At 36.7% G+C, this 19,165-nt stretch overlaps 2 protein-coding genes across 7 annotated transcripts in view; one reads left to right on the forward strand and one right to left on the reverse strand.

Moving 5' to 3' along the window:
• LOC109856677 (stress-activated protein kinase JNK) overlaps nt 1-6,458 on the forward strand; it is a 129,540-nt gene extending 123,082 nt beyond the window's left edge. For all 6 annotated transcript variants that reach the window (XM_020432230.1, XM_020432221.1, XM_020432241.1 and 3 more), the window contains 6 exons: nt 339-536; nt 1,087-1,221; nt 1,317-1,446; nt 1,590-1,748; nt 1,938-2,062; nt 2,326-6,458. In XM_020432230.1, coding sequence (XP_020287819.1) covers nt 339-536; nt 1,087-1,221; nt 1,317-1,446; nt 1,590-1,748; nt 1,938-2,062; nt 2,326-2,478 — 900 coding nt within the window. In that variant the 3' untranslated portion in view covers nt 2,479-6,458. The remainder of the gene's footprint in view (nt 1-338; nt 537-1,086; nt 1,222-1,316; nt 1,447-1,589; nt 1,749-1,937; nt 2,063-2,325) is intronic.
• Nucleotides 6,459-14,144: 7,686 nt separating this feature from the next.
• LOC109856279 (extensin-like) lies at nt 14,145-16,788 on the reverse strand. Its single transcript, XM_020431365.1, has 11 exons — nt 16,744-16,788; nt 16,489-16,557; nt 16,261-16,359; nt 16,012-16,071; nt 15,813-15,893; nt 15,555-15,689; nt 15,292-15,423; nt 15,036-15,164; nt 14,777-14,905; nt 14,510-14,638; nt 14,145-14,162 (listed from the first exon to the last, which is right to left on the reverse strand). The coding sequence occupies exons 1-11, from the start codon at nt 16,747-16,749 to the stop codon at nt 14,145-14,147; spliced, it is 987 nt and encodes a 328-aa protein (XP_020286954.1). The 5' UTR covers nt 16,750-16,788.
• Between the last annotated feature and the right edge of the window lie 2,377 nt (nt 16,789-19,165).

Here is a 19,165-nt window from a genome sequence, read left to right on the forward strand (position 1 = left end):
GTGTATGTTAAAAATTTATTTGTCTCGTTATTTGCGGTGTTATAATTTTCTCTATTGTTATCTTCCATTATTATTTATACGGTGTTTATTTATCTCTATTATTGTTTACATATTGTAAAAGAAAATGAAAGAAATCGAAACGTCTGGTTTCATATTCAATAAATAACGCGCACACACGTACATCTTGTGTCTTGGCTCGCATTTGTTCTCCGTTTCACATCTTCTCACGAAGCTTATCCAATTGTTGTTGTAATTTTCGTTACGCAATCGAAAGAGATTTAAAAAAAAAAAATGTCGTCTCAGAATGCGTCCTCGATTTGCGGCTTGTCACTTTGCAGATAATCGGTCTTCTGAACGCATTCACGCCGCAGCGGTCGCTGGACGAGTTTCAAGACGTGTACCTGGTGATGGAACTCATGGACGCGAACTTGTGCCAGGTGATCCAAATGGATCTCGATCACGAGCGTATGTCCTACCTCCTCTACCAGATGCTGTGCGGCATCAAGCACTTGCACTCCGCCGGCATTATTCATAGGGTGGGTGATACTCTTGCCACTACCGACGACGGCGCCGTTGCGCCTCCTTCCCCCCTCCTCCCCCCCGATGAAAATTGCATAACTGCCGGGGCCGTTTAATTCGCCGTAACGAGATTCATTAGCGACGCCCGTTTCTGCATATTGTATATATCTCTGCTTTGTTGTTTATTATTGCTGCTGTTATTATTTTTGTTGCGGCGAAAGAAATAAAAGTTCCGATTAATTTTCCGCCGCGCGTCACGCGAGTATAATAGAATAGCTAAAACCGGCGTCGCTCATTAAAAATGTGAAACACGCGCTGAGCGCGTAGTGATCGCGAAACTAGCGCGCTAATTACACACTCTTAAAATTAATATTTTACACAGCCAAATAACGTCAGTCTGCTGATTAATCTACCTAGGCAATATTTTGTTGTTATAATTAATTATTTGAAATGTGTGTTTGCGTATTTCGTTGCGTTATTTCAACAAATTGCAATTTACTTTGTTATTTTTCTGAATTAAAAATTAAATCGCGAATGATTACATTGCGATTTTTTTATTCTGTGTAGGATTTAAAACCAAGCAATATCGTCGTGAAATCCGACTGCACGTTGAAGATTCTCGACTTCGGCTTGGCGAGGACCGCTGGTACCACATTCATGATGACGCCTTACGTCGTCACACGGTATTATCGGGCGCCAGAGGTGAGCCAATTTTCTCGTGTAACGTTTTTTTTTTTTTAATATTTTTTCTTTTAATCGATCTCTTTCGTTCACTCGAAAAAAAATTTTTCCGTCAGGTGATTTTGGGCATGGGCTACAAGGAAAACGTAGACATTTGGTCAGTTGGCTGTATCATGGGAGAAATGATAAGAGGCGGTGTTTTGTTTCCGGGAACAGATCACATCGATCAGTGGAACAAGATTATCGGTGAGATTGATCGCTGATAGATAATTACAACGCTGATTAATTGATTTTTTCAAAATAAAATATTTTGTATTTTATTTATACAAGATTTAGTTCTGAATGGTGTCACGTTTCTCACGATATATATGTATGTATAATTTTTGCAGAACAACTAGGTACTCCGGCGCAGGAGTTCATGCAACGACTGCAGCCGACCGTAAGAAATTACGTTGAAAACAGGCCGCGATATCCTGGTTATCCTTTTGACAGGCTATTTCCAGATGTCTTGTTTCCCTCGGACTCTTCGGAGCACAATAGATTAAAGGGTGAGTGGGTCACCAAGTCGACATTCTGCGTCGCGGAATCGATCGCGAAGTGCACACGTTTTTGAGGCACAAACGACGAGAGAATTCGCATTCTTGTCGTCGTCGTCGTCGTAGTCACCGTTGCTTTCTACCTCTTTTCTCGTTTTCCTCCTCTTTCTCTCTCATGGTTTTCTTTACTTTTTCTTCCAGCGAGCCAAGCCAGGGATCTATTGTCGCGCATGCTCGTAATCGACCCGGAGCGACGCATTTCCGTGGACGAGGCGTTGCTGCACAATTACATAAACGTCTGGTACGACGAGGGGGAAGTTAATGCTGTAAGTAGGCTTCTATCGATTCATTGCGAAAGGATGGCTGCTGTGGGAATCGCTTGATTTATCACAGTTATTAAAGTTCGCGAAGCAAAGCGCACTATATAATTATTTTCTTCCTTCACGTACAATATAATTAACAAGCAGATAAATCATTGGAAAAAGCATTAAATTTATTTGCAAAAAGAAGCGTAACAGGAGCAATTATAGTCATTTTTCTTTTTGTATCAATTGTTTATTAAAAAAAAAAATACTAATTTGTTTTGCAGCCTGCACCAGGTCCGTATGATCATAGTGTGGACGAGAGGGAACACACGGTTGACCAGTGGAAGGAACTAATCTATCAGGAAGTGATGGAGTACGAGACAAGCCACAATCCTGCGGCGGTCGCCCAATCGTCAGAGAGCGCCGGGAGCCGGTAGATACCGCGGAGCTGTAGCCCGCCCGCGGACTTTTTTCCGTCATGTTTTGCGAAGTATCTAGACAGTCTGACCTACCGCGTGGACATAGCGGAGGCGTCGTAGCGAGAAAGGGAGAGAAATCAGTAAAATCACTAAAGACACGATGAAGGAAGAAAGAAAAGAGAAGAAATCGACGTCCACAACAAAAAAAAAAAAAAACCGATCTCCCTCTAACCTCTCTTTCGAGAAGGGAAGAAACGTGCGTGGGGAGAACACGACGAACAGAAGAGTTTGTTTGATCAAAGTGTAGTAAACAAAAATTAGAATCTCTGGGTAACATATTCCCGGTCAACAAAACAAAACAAAAAAAAACCAAAAAAAAAAAACAAAAAAAAACAAAAAAAGCGAGCGTTTGGAGATTCCCTGCAACGATTCCCCCGCTCGATCTTCTCTCTCTTCTGGAATGCTCTGGACGACCTCCTGAACAAATACTTTTTGGGGATGCGAGACTCGCGACCGCCATGCGGTATTTTCGGAAAAATCACGCCGGAGACCCGAAACACCCTCGTCGCTTTTTTGCGCTTTACACCAGTGTTACCGAACCTGGGAAGAATAACGGTACACACATTTTTCCGAAAGATCTCTGGGAGAGCTGCGAGGATCGAAAACGGAGTTCGCGGAGCAGAGAGGGCAGGATGAAACTACCCGGAATAAGAAGTTATCGTGTCACGCGTTACGTCGTTTCTTCAACTACTGCCATTCTGGGCTGTTTTTGGATGAGTCTCTTCTCTCTCTTCTTCATGATTCATTGGCTGCGTTCGGTGCTTTCTAATTATCGTTTGGACTATTGCAGACCTATTGCAACTGTGAAAGTACACGATAACCAAGTACAAAACGCTTTTTTAAGCGCTTGGTTTTGCTGAACGCGGCTACTGGCTTATTTTTTGATCGACGCGAGCTCTCCCTCGATATTTCTTCTGGGGAACTTTTGAGTCCTTTGTACCGCGGCACGATATTTCTATCTCGGTTCCTCGCCGCGTACACTTGACTTTCCTTTCGGTACGAGTTCCCTCGCTCTGAAGGACGTCAATATATTTCATATTTTCCGGTCGTCCCGCAAATCTTTGAACAATATTTTTCGCGCATTTCACAGCAATAATAAAGTCAACGCGGAAGAGAAAAATGTCTTAGAAATATCGTTCCATCCCCCTTCTTGTAAGTTTTAAGGTTTTAAATCGTCGGCGGCTGAATCGTTCCTTTACCTTCCGGAAATAACCCGGCGGGGTTAAATGACCGATCGATCGTGTGTGTGTTGCGACTTTCGAGAGGATCGCGATCGAGCGCGTTTATCGTTTTGCGCGTGTACAACATATGCTATATATTTTTCGTATCGTTATTATAAGTACACTTACGGGAACACATGATTCTGAATCATATTCATAATGTAAACATGAAATGTAACTTTAACGTGTGTGACTATTCTACGATCTTTCGGAATACAGGATACAAAGATTATATACCACATATTAAGGAGATAAGAGAAAATTTATATCACCAGAGCTTATAGTCGCTCGATCGCCCTCTGTCGTAAGCAGCAATAAAATCCGATCGCCGGGACGAGGCTCTTTAGGGATTTTGTTTTTGTTAAGTCGCTTGGAGCGCGAAGTATATGTATAAGTTAGGCATATTTGTTAATTTATTTTATAACGCGGATAGAGAGATGCATAAGCCGCGCAATGTAATTGAGAGAATCAAGGAATGAGACGCATATATCGCAACGTCGAGTCTCCGAAACACCGAACGCGATTTCGTCGTTTGATCGTTATGGGAAGAGACGCGATCGACATAAGTGAGAAGTAGAATTTTTGTACATAATACTAATTATTAATTAATTACATTAGTGTTGGAGACAAAAACAAGTGTGTCCGCACGATCTCGCGAGATATCGATTTTTTCGTAAGCGTGTGCAAACTTTTTGTTCGGATCTCCGCACTATTGTGCTTTCGTCTCGGTCGTTATCAGTGCCAGTAGATCAGTGCGCGATCTATAATATTTTGTAATTTGCAATTTTGTAGTTTGTAAGGGATTGTCGAATTGCTGATTATACTTTTTATCGTGTCGACAGAAAGCGAGAAAGAGAAAAAAAAATAGTCAGTGCAATGTCACAACGATCGATGTGTGTTTCGCGTAATAGCGTCAGAGAGTCTGCGATCTCGCAATTACCGATTTATATATCCTTAGCCGAGTGGTAGCAATACTACTCCTCTGTTTTCGTGCAATCTCGCGTACGTAACTCGTATATATCGCGCGATGAACTCACGGTGCTTAGTACTTTGCAATCGGCAAGAGAGAGAGTCGGGAGCTAAATCGATCGTAAGTCGACGCAATAATCGGTGGAATATAGATACAATCGATCGTGTAGAATTAGCGATGTGAGATCGCTTTATATAGTTTGTTTCACACAACTTGTGAATTTTTGAAGGACGTTTATTGAATTTTTATTCCTTTTATATTAGATCGTGTGATTCTCGCGTTAAAAAAAATTGTATAGAAGAATTTGGTAAATTTGGGTGCAATACTTTTTAAATAAAAAGTATTGGGAGAAACGTCTCGTATATTATAAATTATTATAGTGGACGAGGGTCGACCGGGTTTGGAAGGGCCAATGAGATACTGAGATGAATGATGAGGAGAACTATTATATGAAATAATTGTATTTATTGCGCGCGAGTTGACGAGGAGAATTTACAAATAAAATACCGAATCGACGAATGGTGATGAAAAATAATTGTATAATGTAAACGTTTAAATTTTTATTTTCCACGACGATAGTTATGTGAATATATTGCTACAGTCCGATCCAAATATAATCAAGCTTTTGTAACACTAATTATAATAAAAAGTCTAATGATGATACTGCTAATTACACGTACTTGTATCGCACACACACGGTAAAAAAAAAAAAAAAAAAAAAGTTATAAAGTACGAGCTATAAATAAGCGGTCTCGTTTTTGCGCGTGTACGGAAGCGGAGAGCAGTGCGCCAAAAATCTTTACAAATTCAGCTAGTCACCGTCGCGTTGTAGACTCGCGACAAAATGTACTAAACCCCCACTTTTCCTCCAATTCTCTTTCATATAACTGATATATTTTCGATATATTGCGAGCTTCTCCATTACCAAAATTTAAGATAAAAAAAACGCGGTCTCGTTGACACTAAAACGTCTTTGTGGCATGATTTTTGCTGCGACAGTTTTTTCAATTCGATGTTAAAACGACGTAATTGCAAATTGTTCTATTTTACACAATAACATTTTATCGAAAATAAAAAACGAGAATGAAAACGACTGGATACCACACGCTGTTTTTTTTTCTCGGCGTTCTAGTGTCAATCCTCTAACTTATAGTTTAATTAAGAGATAAATTTATATAAGAGAGAAATTCGGGTCTTTAGTTTTTAAAATTAGGGGTATGTGGTCTTTTTTTTTTGCGAAGATCCTAATTCTAATAAAAAAAACACAGATGTTCGAATTAAAGAAGACAGTCTTTCAGAAAGGGATCATTCTTAATGACGACGTACTTTTAAGATGTAAAAAATTTTGACGCCACTCCCCGATTTTGAACATTAAAGGCGCAAGGTGCCTAGGAATAAACATTTGCATTTTGTTTCCTGTGTTGATTCATCCATTTATTTTTTTCTTATCCAAAAAAAAATGTCACTTTATTGCACAGCTGTGATTTTGTTCTAGCGTGCTATTTTCAACTTCGTTGCGCACGTGTCATCCCGAGAGCGAACACATATATTATCTATGCATAATGAGATATATTTTAACGGGCCCCTCGCCACTTTTGAACACACACGTTAAGTCAATTATATTTAATCAGCGGACGATACTTATAGCAGTTAAAAAGCGTACCCAGATCTCTTGGGCATTGCATCTGCACAGGGTAATTTCTGCGACCCTGTACTCTCACAGGGTGACTCTCGTTGAACTTAAGCAACAAAAAAAAAAAAAAAAGAAAACAAAACAAACACAAAAAAAAGAGAAAGAGAGAGAGAGAAAAAAAACAAGAAAAACTCAGAAAAATGTTGTAGCTGTTCCAAAAGTGCAGATGAGCGCGGCTGGGGGGGAGAGAATGGGAGATGAGAGAAAGAGTGGGAGCGAAAGAGAGAAAGAGATACAACTATTTTTCCATTTTGCAAGCTGCAGAAGCCTTTTTCTTCGCACAGTGTGAGCGCGCTAAAAGGAAAACTCGGTGAACCGTGATTCCTGATGAAATTTCGTCCAGCTCCTTCTGAGCCAGCACAATCTTTTAAATCACTTTTGAGAATCGCTGAATCGCTTGTGACGTTTCTTTCCCGTCTGCGAGTGACATGTGAGACGAAGGAAAGGAGAAGAGAGGCGGAGCAGAACCGAGAATTTTTGTAATATTTCGCACTGCGGTATACAAAGAAAAACAAACAAGTCTCCCCGCGATGTTTGTACCTTATATTGCAAGAGTCAGAATTTCTAAAGATTTTTGGATATACGCCGTAAGAAAGTAGATGAGTGAGAGAGAGCGAGAGATAGTGAGAAAGAAAGTAAGTATGAATGAGAATGAGAGCGAAAGAGAAAGAGGTGATAACTATATTTACCCGGTTTCGGAAACGTGTTATCACTTTTATCGAAGCGATTTTCTCGGAGAGGAAAGGCGCGGCCAGCGAATTACACCGGTGGACGTTGTCCTCGCAGGTGTGCGTGTACGCGCACATAGAGGAAGACACAATTAAATACAGTTTAATACACGCGCATACATTACTACACACATACACACAAGACGCACACATACACACGTACATACCGTTGTTGTGGCAGCTCGTAATAACTACGTTCTTCTCGTTTCCATAGTTAAAGCAAGCGTAGTAGCAAGGATTAATAAACGGTAGTGAGTAAACGATAACCAAGTAAAGTAACGATAACTTAATAAATAGTAAAGGGATAATAAAAATAAAAGTAAAAAAAAAAATAACAGAAATAAAAGATATTATTCGCAAAAGAATTATGTAGAAAAGAAAGGAAGGGAGGGAAGGAGGGATGGGTCTCCGCCTGGTATATTTCGTGAAACGCCGCGCGACGACTCTCCGACGCACACTCTTCTTAAGATAAAAAATCGATTGATCGCGATCGGCGATAGAATCTATCCTTAAAAACTCACACTTTTTCAATATGTAGTAAAAACATGACTGTATACGACGATTGTTGTAATCCGACGCGGAACGCGCAATATCGGTGAGTCAAACAGAAAAAAAAAAAGAGAAAAAAACAGAGTCGGAGTAAGCGCAATTGTCGAGCGTGAAGAAAATGACTGGTAGAAAATAACGGGTACCTTTCGGTCATGTGCCTTTGACATCTTTGAAGAAGAAACTTCACCGGTTCGAATAGTCGAGAAGCGACCGACGAAAGATGAGAAAACGCGGATGTACGATTTACATAAGAAAAGAATAGAAATTCTAACGTCTCTTCGCCCTTTTTAAAAGACGTTTATTATTGATTCCTTTACGCTTTCTCTTTGTTAGATGGAAGAAAAATAAAGCTGTATCGCTGTTAGGATAACTTTTCCGAAAATCAGACACGAACGAAGTTCAATATAAAAGCAATAAAAAAGCGATATATCTTTAGAATCAAAGTAATTGTTTTGAATCGAGATTGATTCTTCATCGAGTTATCAATTTTATTTCTTCTTCGCGCACCGCTTCTCGGCTTCTTCTGTTTGACGCTATCATTCGTGTGACATTTGTATTGCGCGTTCGTGAACAGAGAATCGATCACTCGTGGCAATCCCGACGACGTCTCTCAATCGCTTCCGAAACCAGGGAAAATTAACCCTATGTTATATATATATACATATACATATAGCCTAGGATATAAAAAACAAGTGAGAAGGAAGAGAAAAATTTGACTAGAGAAAAAAAACCAATTTGACACTAGAAAAAACAAAAATACCAAGAAATACCAAGATCGAAATACCGTAGAAGGCAACGTGGAATTAACGATATAATTAATGATTACTTAATTTAATCGATCGAAAACGCGCGCGCGCGCGCGAGAGAGAGAGAGAGAAAAGAAGAGTATAAAAATATCTCGATAAACAATCATTCTGTTTTTCTTAGCGCGCGATAAGCGGAGGCGAATAATAATAATAATTTATAATAATAAAAGCGGAATATTTTGAACGATGAAAAATCGAACGGGGAGAGGGTGGGAGGATGGAGGGAGAGAAATTAATTAAAGAGAAACAAAATAATAATGTCCATGTTGCTAAATTTAGCGGTGAGGTAGATATCTCGCGCATAGGCGACGTCTTAGTCTAAAAAAAAAAAAAAAGAGAAAAAAAGAAGAGTTAGTCTTTAGTACAGTGAGTGTGAGCGAGCGAGAGCGAGAGAAAGAGAGCAAGAGAACACTTGTACACACATACACGAACACCGTAGTGTCTACGTTAAATACTTAAGCTAGATCTCTAGGCCGTTATCGAGCCCGTTCCTTCGTATGTAGAGCGTAGTGCCGGAAACGCCGACGATGGGAGGATCCCGTCGCGAAGGTACTTCCGGTGACATCGTAGACAGGCGAAGAATTCTTTCTCTAAAAGCCCTTTTGTTTCGCGAGAAAGAGAAAGAGAGAGAGTGTAGAAGCGCATAGAATCGAAATCACAATCGACGTCACGCTCGGAGATGATTTTCATCAGCGCTACACTCGGTGGATGTACCGAAACTTCCAAGCTTGATTCTAGTCATCTGATTTTTCGTGAAACCAGTTTGTTTGTGTGACGAAAAGAGTTAGTGTAAAAGAAAAGAAAAAAAAAAAACACTTGCGTTTGTAGGCGCAAAAAATTTGCGCGTTACCGATTTCCCGCGTGTCTATTATATTCTCGAAAAACTTTTTACGACAAACAAATATTAGATCATCAGTCGATTGTTGAATTCCCGATCGATTCACAGAGACGCCTGCCGATCAGCGATGCTCCCGAATGAGTTTCCAGCTCGTTTCTCCCCTGCCAAGACAAGGGAGAGGACCAATCGCCAGAGCAATAACTTCAACATTCTTCCGCGATCTGCGTTGACTCTTCCGGAGTCTCTTTCCTCGACTCCGGCCTCATCCTCACCTCCGGAATTCCGACGTACGGAATTTGTCCCGTTTCCTCGCGCTGACGATCTCCGATCGGGACATCAATGATTCGGCAGACGCAAACTCGTTCTTGAAGAGTTCAACAGATCCGGTGTGTTTTTGAAAGTTTTATTCTCCGAGAAAGAGAGTTATAAGAGAATCCTGGAAAAAAAAAAGAAATGCGCGCTAGTAGAATAGAAGAAGAAAAACACAAAAAAGAGAAAAAATTACTACTACAGAGGTGTAAAGCGATTTTTTTTAGAGGCAAACACACAAAAACAGACACACACACACACACACACAGTAGTCATGTGAAGCGTAAACTTAAAAATTATTATAAATACTATATGATACTAATTGATATTATTGAATATATACCTCTTCTGTACATACAATTAAGCAACAACAATAATAATGAATAATAATTGATGATCGTGAGAGAACGGTCGACGAACGACAGAAAAAAAACGAGAGCAAACTACAATAAATTGCGTATTGTTTTTAGCAACAAACAAAAAAAAAAGGAGAAGAAAAAAAAACAAAAGAAACGGTGGCGATATATCGATTATTAAGTTGTGAATATACCAATAAGTACGATTGTAATTGTAATTATACACTTATATATATAATCGCGGCGATACGATGATGTAATTGTATGGATACACACGTGCAAACACACAAACATAACACATCACAGTATAAATATTATAAATACATTATTGATAACGACGACGATGGCGATGGTGGAGATAATGGTGATTTTTATTATATTATGATTATTATATATATTATATATTATAATATATATACATTATGATTATGAAATTATTATTATTATTATTATTATTATTATTATTATTATTATTATTATTATTACTACACCATCTCATTACTGCGATCATGGCTATTATGGTTGTATTATATTGTACTGAGAGAGAGAGAGAGAGAAAAAGAGAGAAAGAAGAATATATACTGATACAAAGTATGAGAAGTCCAATTAGAGAGACATGAGCGAGTGCAACAGGTAAACGAGACGAGAGTGGCGAGTAAAATACAAGGCGAGTCGTGTGTGTCATTTGTACTTAGTTATATCATTTTACAGAGACACGGGTCAGGCTTGTAGATCCACGCCGGAGATTTTTCCCGTGTCGCTTCCTTTCCATTTCCATTGAGCGCACCGTTGAAGCATTGCGCGACGAATAACGAAGAGCGTTTTCTTCTCGCACTTCGGCTCAGAACTTCTCGGCTCGTAACGAAAATTTGTGCATGTGCGTGGAAGTGTGTCGGTCAAAAAAAAAATATATATATATATATATACATATATATATATATATATAAAATCCAGACGTGTGTATCGATACCTCGGACGCTCTCTTTCGCGCGATAAATGAAAAGTGCGCGATTAATGAAATGTAACGCCAATAATTCTTCAATTACAATGTATGGACGATATTGATATTTTTTGTAGCATCGGTACATATTTTTAAGTATCGAGCAATGTGATGAATATATGCGTGATTGCCTTTTTGATTATCGACCGTCTGACAGCAATCGGGTATCGATGATTCGAAGCATCTTTAGTGACAATATATTATATGTCGAGGGCGAGAGGACTTTTTCGGCGAAAGTTTTCATCGTCGCGCGTCGTTAGCTCTTTATAGCCTTTTGCGAACGACGTCTGTGTCAAGACGTCGACCGATAGCCCTCTTGTTTCCATTTTGGATTTTTCTATAGGGATACACTCACACACATACACACAGAGCCCATCAGGAGCGATTTCGCGAAAAATGAGCGAATCGAAGTAAATCGAAGAAAATTTATTTTTACAATTTTGAACAATTGTTAAATTGATAATTAACATAATTAACTCTATATTAAAACCATCCCAAGTGTTGATACTGTTTAGGAAAGAATAATTAAGAAAAATAAAAAAAACAAAGTTTGGTAATCTTTCGAAAATCTCACATTTCGATTTTCGACGACTAAATTCTCTTCTTTCGATTTGCTCGTTTTTCTCGTTGGAAGAAAAACACGGAGAAGCCGTGCGTGTCCTTTTCGTCCTGCAAAAAAGACAAGAGCGCGCTTGTCTTGCGTGGATCTCGGCTCGAGATCCCGCGTTTCTCTCGATTCGCAAAGAGGAATCGATCCGTATAATATTTCTTGGCGAGCCGAACCAATGCTCAATGCGACGCTGCTGTTGGTCTGAAATCGATAATAAAGGAAAGCTGATGAACCACGATTTTCTTTACCCGTCTGTACCTATAGGCCTGTAAAACGTGCATATACGCAGCGGACTATAAGGGAATAATAAGCGAAAAAGAAGAAGCAACAACAACAAAGATACACACTTTTTATATGCATGATTTATAAGTTTTAATTTTTAATATTAAAGGAGATATATACCACATGTTGTATGTGAATGAATTATTGGTTATATATTTAAATTGATGTTTTAAAATATCAAACCTTGGCTTCTCATTTTTCTGCGTCTATTTCCCCACCTTTGCAACGCAATTTATTTTATTTTTTTTTTTTTTGACACGTATGTGTTTTCAATTTTTAATATGATTAAAGCGTATTGTTTCTTTTTCTTAACAAGACATATGTCTGCAGATTTTCAAAAGCCAATTGGCGGACGCAGTTCTCGCTTGTGTGTGTGCTTTCACCCTGCGATTTTTTCGGTGCTGGTCGGCTCGAGCGGCGAATTTGTACGCCGGCGATATTTCCGGCGCATACGCCGCGAAGAACAAACTTTTTCGTAAGAACAGACAGAACACATACATTTGGACTTTTAAGATAGAGTTCTTGTATAAATTTTGTGAAAATATTTACACAAATTTCGATGCGCAGTTGTCATGTTCTAATCTTTATTGTTGATTTTTATTATATTCATATTGAAAATTTTGCACATTGCTTTACTATACATATTGTAAAATATATATATTTATCTACTATATAAAAGTGTTTAGCAACAGCTACCTTTCGTGAGCAAGTTGAGCGAGTTGTATTGAGTCGAAGAGACTTTTACTAGTTCGCGAGTTTTGCAATAATTAATGAGTTAGTAATTTAGAAAGATCCGTAAAATTAAGCGTAATAATTAATAAAACTAATTTGATTTAAAACATACAAGCGATCTTTAAATCAAATTTTTTTGTTAGTTATTTAAAGTGATTAAATCAAACTATATGTATTAATTATGTAGCTTGGTTAAAAAAACCGAAATCATCTTCCATTAGAACGCGTTGCCGCGCGTTTAACAATCGTGGCAAGTGTGTCAAAAGCTGAGCTATGTCTTCACATTGTATCATTCATTTTACAAATTAATAACTCATTAATTACTGCTTAATTGATAGTTTATAAATACTCGCAAACAAACAGAAGACTCTTCATCTCAATCAAACCTGTTCTACCTGCTTGCGAGAAGGGACACGCTTATTACTGATATAAATACTATTGTAATACGAACATACAACTGTGTGTAATAATTTAAAAAAAATGTATCGATGTCTCATTACAGTAAAAATTAAAAACTTGATTCTATTAATGGTAGCTGATCAAAAATACTTTGGTTTGTAAAAGAGCAGACGAGTTGCAATGTTTTTAAACTTTTTCGTATCACTGTATTCGTTATATACGTATATATAACAACCTTTACATATTTATTGGATGTGTATCTATCTGTGTTTATTTATAGCATCTGAATATAGATGTAATAGTGTTTTTTCTTCATTTACTCGACTCTGAAGTTACGAAAAGAAAGGGTATACAGGCGCTTCTTGCAAAGTATGAAAATTAGTAAGTATAAACTTAACTGTTGACACATGCATCTAGTATCAGAACTTATAAGACTTTATTCTATCACAATGTTAAACTCTTTGACTACAATATATATATATATACATATATATATGTACATATATATGTAGTGTACATATATGTACATTATATGTACATTATACGTACATATAATGTACGTATAATGTACATATAATGTACGCATATATAATAATATATATACATAAAAATATAAATTTATATATTAGATACGTATAATGCGTAATATATGTACTAATATATATAAATATACATATACATATATATACATACACGCAAATATATCAGGTAAGTATAAAATGAACATAAGAGTGCAAAACAGAGTAGAGTAAAGAAAAGTAAGAAGCATATTAGATATGAATTCCACATAAATCAAATGTACTTTTTAGACTGTAACAGATTTGTCTTCTAACATGTACTTCTCAAATAGTAAAACATTAAACATTGCAACTCTAGACTACAGTTAATAACACATGTACTTAAATCTAGGTAATCTAAGTAACAAAGTGATCAAATACGGTGATACTTTCCGTCGACCGTACCTCTTTTTTGTTATTCTAGTTTACGTTATATTGAACTAGAATTATTATGACAATACAATATCCTGTGTGTCAAGCTTGTTATTAGTTCAGAGTGGATATTCTCAGTCTTCATTTTACAACTTATAATAAATACGGATCAGAAAAATGCGCTCAACTCTACACAGTCGATTTCAAACTAAACTTACAGCCTGAAATAATCACATAGTGTTTATATTATAAACTATTTATAAGACACATCTCCATACAAGCTTAATACTATTATAAATATTTTTTAAATTTTCTCACCGGAAACAAATACTATTTTTTGTATTTTTTGCAACACTGTGGAATATGAGTTTTAATGCATCCGGTATTGGAATTTTAATAAACAGAAGACACGTTCGTTTCCTGTGAAAAAGAAAGTAACGATTATAGTGAACAACTCCACTAAAATCAACGATCGAATTTTTTATAGCGACGGAGAATAACTTTTGAACAGTAATCTCTTTTCACATCAATGCTCCCGTCGTCTTAGTAATAAATTCGAAAAACTTACTTTTGCGCATGCATTGTTTCTATCATCACATGTTTTACTATCAATGACAGTTATACTCGTTTTGTCTTGATGTTCTTTTGTATCTTTGTCACTGGAACGAAACATTTTCGACGGAGGAGAGAACGGTTCCTAACAAATATATTACACAAGGCTTTAATATAGCAGCAAACAGCTGACTGTCATATCAGAGTGACAGAAGAAAGTGACTTTGGCGCAACAATCTATTCGCACATCGTTTTCTATTGTTTCCGATACAATTTTACTTACCGAACTGAATTCAGATTTTGTGGCACGATCTTTTTCAGCATCCAAGACTCGTTTTGGAGATTTTCTTGGAGATTTCCTCTCTTCACTCGAATCTTCTGACGTTGATAGCGTAGGAGGAGGAGAAGACATCTAAAAAAAAATATTACACTATATTTCGCAAATGAAAAGTCGCAAAGATAAAACGACGAGAAATAATTGCGATTCACTGTTTATTGGATCAGTTTTCATTGGTTCTAATGTCTTCGAAAATTTTACTTACCGCACTGGATTCAGATTCTGTGGCACGATCTTTTTCAGTGCCAGTGTACTTTGGTGGTGTTACTTGTTTTTCTGGAGAATTCTGTACAGAACCGTCTTTTGATGGCGATGGCGTAGGAGGAGGAGACATCTAAACAATATTACACTATATTTCGCAAGTGAAAAGTCGCAAAGGTAAAACGACGAGAAATAATTGCGATTCATTCTTTATTAAATTAGTTTACATTGATCCTAATGTTTTCGAAAATTTTACTTACTATACCGAATTCAGATTCTGTGGCACGATCTTTTTCGGTGCCAGTGTACTTTGGTAGTGTTACTTGTTTTTCTGGAGATTTCTGTACAGAACTGTTTTTTGACGTTGATGGCGCAGGAGAAGGAGGAGACATCTAAAAAATATTACACTATATTTCGCAAATGAAAAGTCGCAAAGATAAAACGACGAGAAATGATTGCGATTCACTGTTTATTAGATCAGAGAGTTTTCATTGATTCTAATGTCTTCGAAAATTTTACTTACCGTACTGGATTCAGATTCTGTGGCACGATCTTTTTCGGTGCCAGTGTACTTTGGTAGTGTTACTTGTTTTTCTGGAGATTTCTGTACAGAACTTTTGTCTTTTGACGTTGATGGCGCAGGAGGAGGAGGAGACATCTAAAAAATATTACACTATATTTCGCAAATGAAAAGTCGCAAAGGTAAAACGACGAGAAATTATTGCGATTCATTCTTTATTACATTAGTTTTCATTGATCCTAATGTTTTCGAAAATCTTACCATAATATTAGATAGGGCAAGAAATAAATCAACAGGATTTTTAATTACGTCTCTTAGCGTCGCTGCCGAAGTAGAAGGTAACTATAAAATAGTGCGTAATTATTCAACTCATCTAATCGATAAAGCGAGAAAACTTGATTTTTTAGACAATTACCAGAGAGATCAGGTATCAATCATCTTATATTTGTCAAAAGCTTACCGATATCATTGTAAACTGTTCGTCGGCCCACATCACCCTAAGACTTGTGTACAGTTGTTCCTATGTTTCGTGATGTTTGATGATAAATAAAATGTTTTAAAAACAAACAACAATATTATACATATCTATTATACTGCACATAAGCCTACTATGAAATACGTTAATGTGATGAAAAAAACGAGTTTACTCGTGCAAGTCGTCTACTAAAATGTCGCTTCTATCGTCGTAAAATATTTTTGAAATACTCACCAGTATTTTTTTCGATACTAAATATTTACATGATTTCCTGTGTGCAATGACTTCTTCCACGGTATTAAATTTCCATAAACAGTAATTACATTTTAGTGGCTTTAAAAAAGATGATAACATTAACATTAGTTATGTTATATTTCGTTAACAGACAGGTAAAGCAATAATCGATCTCAGCAGAGAGCACATCAAGGTTCGATCATCTTCTAATATTTTCGAAAAGCTTACCTCCCATTGTTTGGGTCTTTTACTCATACGCTCATGAATATGATTGCTGATTGATTCGAGCGTGGATAACTGTGATGAATAGAAAGACATGTATGACGGTGTGTTTCAAGAAGAAAAAAAAAAAACAAAGTATACAACTATATTTCGCAAAACTCGATTAAGAAGTACGTTATAGTGATAGAAAACGATTTTCACAGTACAACTTATCTTATCAGAACAACTTCCGTTGTTGTAAAATATTTTCGAAATACTTACTATCATAATTCTGAATCCATAGCACGTGCGGCCATGTGCAATAAGTTTTCCTTCGCTCGCGAAACTCTTATCACAATATTCACAGATATATGAGTTCAAATAACACCGTCCCTACGAGTATTTAAATGTATTCCGCAAAAGCCAACAAAAACAGTTTGGTTTAAACGACAGAAAACAAATCTTAGTGAAACACCTATATCAATTCTATCTTGTTTTTTTTTTATTTTCGAAAACTTACAAACAGCGACGATTGTACATTTGTGCGAGATTTTTCAGTGTGAAACATTTTTGAAGAAAAAAGTAATAAATAATACACACAACACTGCACTGGACAAAAGACGAGTATCAAATGCGTTAAAAGTGATCGAAAGTAAATTCGACAACATCCCTCTCATGTTTTCCTCATCCCCTCTGAATGAAAAGTATCCAATCAGAAATCATAAGTTAGGTTTATGGATTCGGCACGTGTTGTTTGTTGATCTGAGCTGTTTTGCAACGCGATATAACTATATAATCGAAAACTTTAAAGAACAATCGGTCAAAACAGCGCTGTTGTTATTACTTACGATTACTATGATAAATCGAGAAAAACAAACCAGTAGCTAAATTGTGAATTTTAATTTCTGAGAAGTATAGAGAAAATCTTGTTTAAAAAAAAAAAAAAACATATTGAGCATATAGAAAGTACTGAACGCTACAACATAATTCACAATGTTAAAATTTTTAAATTTTATTGGAAAGAAAATATTTATAGTAATAAATAATAAATACACACAAATTATAAAACTACTTTAACTTTTTTTAAACAGATAGAAAGTTAAATGTAATATTGGTATTCATGTATTGTGGTATAAAGTTTTTTTTCATTGTTGATAAAGTTATTTTTTCGTTGTTGTTTATTTTTTACCGTAATTTGCAATACATTTTACTATAATATTTATATTCCTTTTTTTTTGAAATAGAAGAGTATATTTAAATGCTTCTATATAATCAAGTAATTCCCGTTGTGTCTGGACCACAAAGTCCTATATTGCGACCGCCGGATATCAAAGTTTCGATCGAGGGACTGTTCGGCGTCAGTAAGTACATAGAATAGCGAGAATTTATCCTTTACGATGAATCTGCGAGTATAGCTTTCAGAATCCTAGATCTTCAACTAAAGGAAATGATAACACACGATCAGTTTCACCCGACGCCATTGCGGTTTCTCGAAATTTCTACCTTGGCGGGATCTCTCGAACAAAGAGCTCAATTGTAGCAATCTGGATATAGCGGACGTAACGTTACGCGAGGAAGTGCGATTAGACAAGCACATGTTTCGAGTTTGAAGAGTCACTTCACAGGAACGAGTGATGATGGTTTTGAATACGTTAAACAATCTCGAGAGCAGTTCTACGAAATTAAACCTCGTTGAATGGAAAGTTAATGAAAAATATAAATCACTCTCACAATTTTTAGGGCAGTACATCAAATTATTTTTTTTCTATTAAAACTTTTTATATCACTTTTTATACTCAATTTATATAAAAAATATGTTAACGCATTTTAAGTCTTCAATTGAACAATTTTCCATTTTAACTCATCATCTCCATTCGAGTAATCATTTTTGATTAAACTTTTATTTAGTCGAATTTTTTAAATTACTTTTTTTTCAGATAAAAAAGTAATTGCTCTTGATGAATCAAATTGTTGTGATGTTCGAGCAAATTTACATCCTTAATGTGACAAAATATTGAGATTAATGTTGGCCAAGGGACTTCTCTTTTGAATGTATATGACAATAAAAACAAACAAAAACAAGGTTCATCACACCGCTATGTTTTTGGCTTTTTGCAAGGACGAGGATCCCCGTGAAGGGAAGCGTTTACTCTCGCCATGGGTGGCAGAGTTTGCGCTGATGTGGTGGAAGGTGAGAAATACGTTGAAGAGCTCATCGAGAAGATACGCTTTGTTAGAGAGCTGAAATTAAGTCAGGATTATCTCCGAGAGGAAGCTAACGAGGTAAGTAAGATCGAAACGACGATACGCCGGGCGCTCAACGCAAATGCTGATTACGTTATTCGAGCGTATCGCGCGCATTTTTTGAAAATCAACTTCTTGTTAGACATAATAAAAAATGCATAATAAAAAAAAGCGATGCACAGTTTAAAGATCGTAAAAGAAAAATAATTTTTTATACATGTTCCGTTTCAGATGGTGAGAATTATTATGAGTCGCAAATTATAGATAAAGCGGTAGAGGCTATTAAGATAGAAGCCAATTATCTAGTTCCAAAACGTAATCGAGTAATGATTCAGCTGCCAAATTGGGAAGAAACTGATAAGACAGATCCGGCCGAACTCTTGCCGCTGAAAAAAAAAAAAAAACAGCTGGCATCTAGTTCCGGACGATATCTTAGAAATTGTTGACGAACGCAAATAGG

The sequence above is a fragment of the Pseudomyrmex gracilis genome, unplaced genomic scaffold (genome assembly GCF_002006095.1).
Source record: "Pseudomyrmex gracilis isolate BER0280 unplaced genomic scaffold, ASM200609v1 scaffold_4, whole genome shotgun sequence".
Taxonomy (NCBI): domain Eukaryota; kingdom Metazoa; phylum Arthropoda; class Insecta; order Hymenoptera; family Formicidae; genus Pseudomyrmex; species Pseudomyrmex gracilis.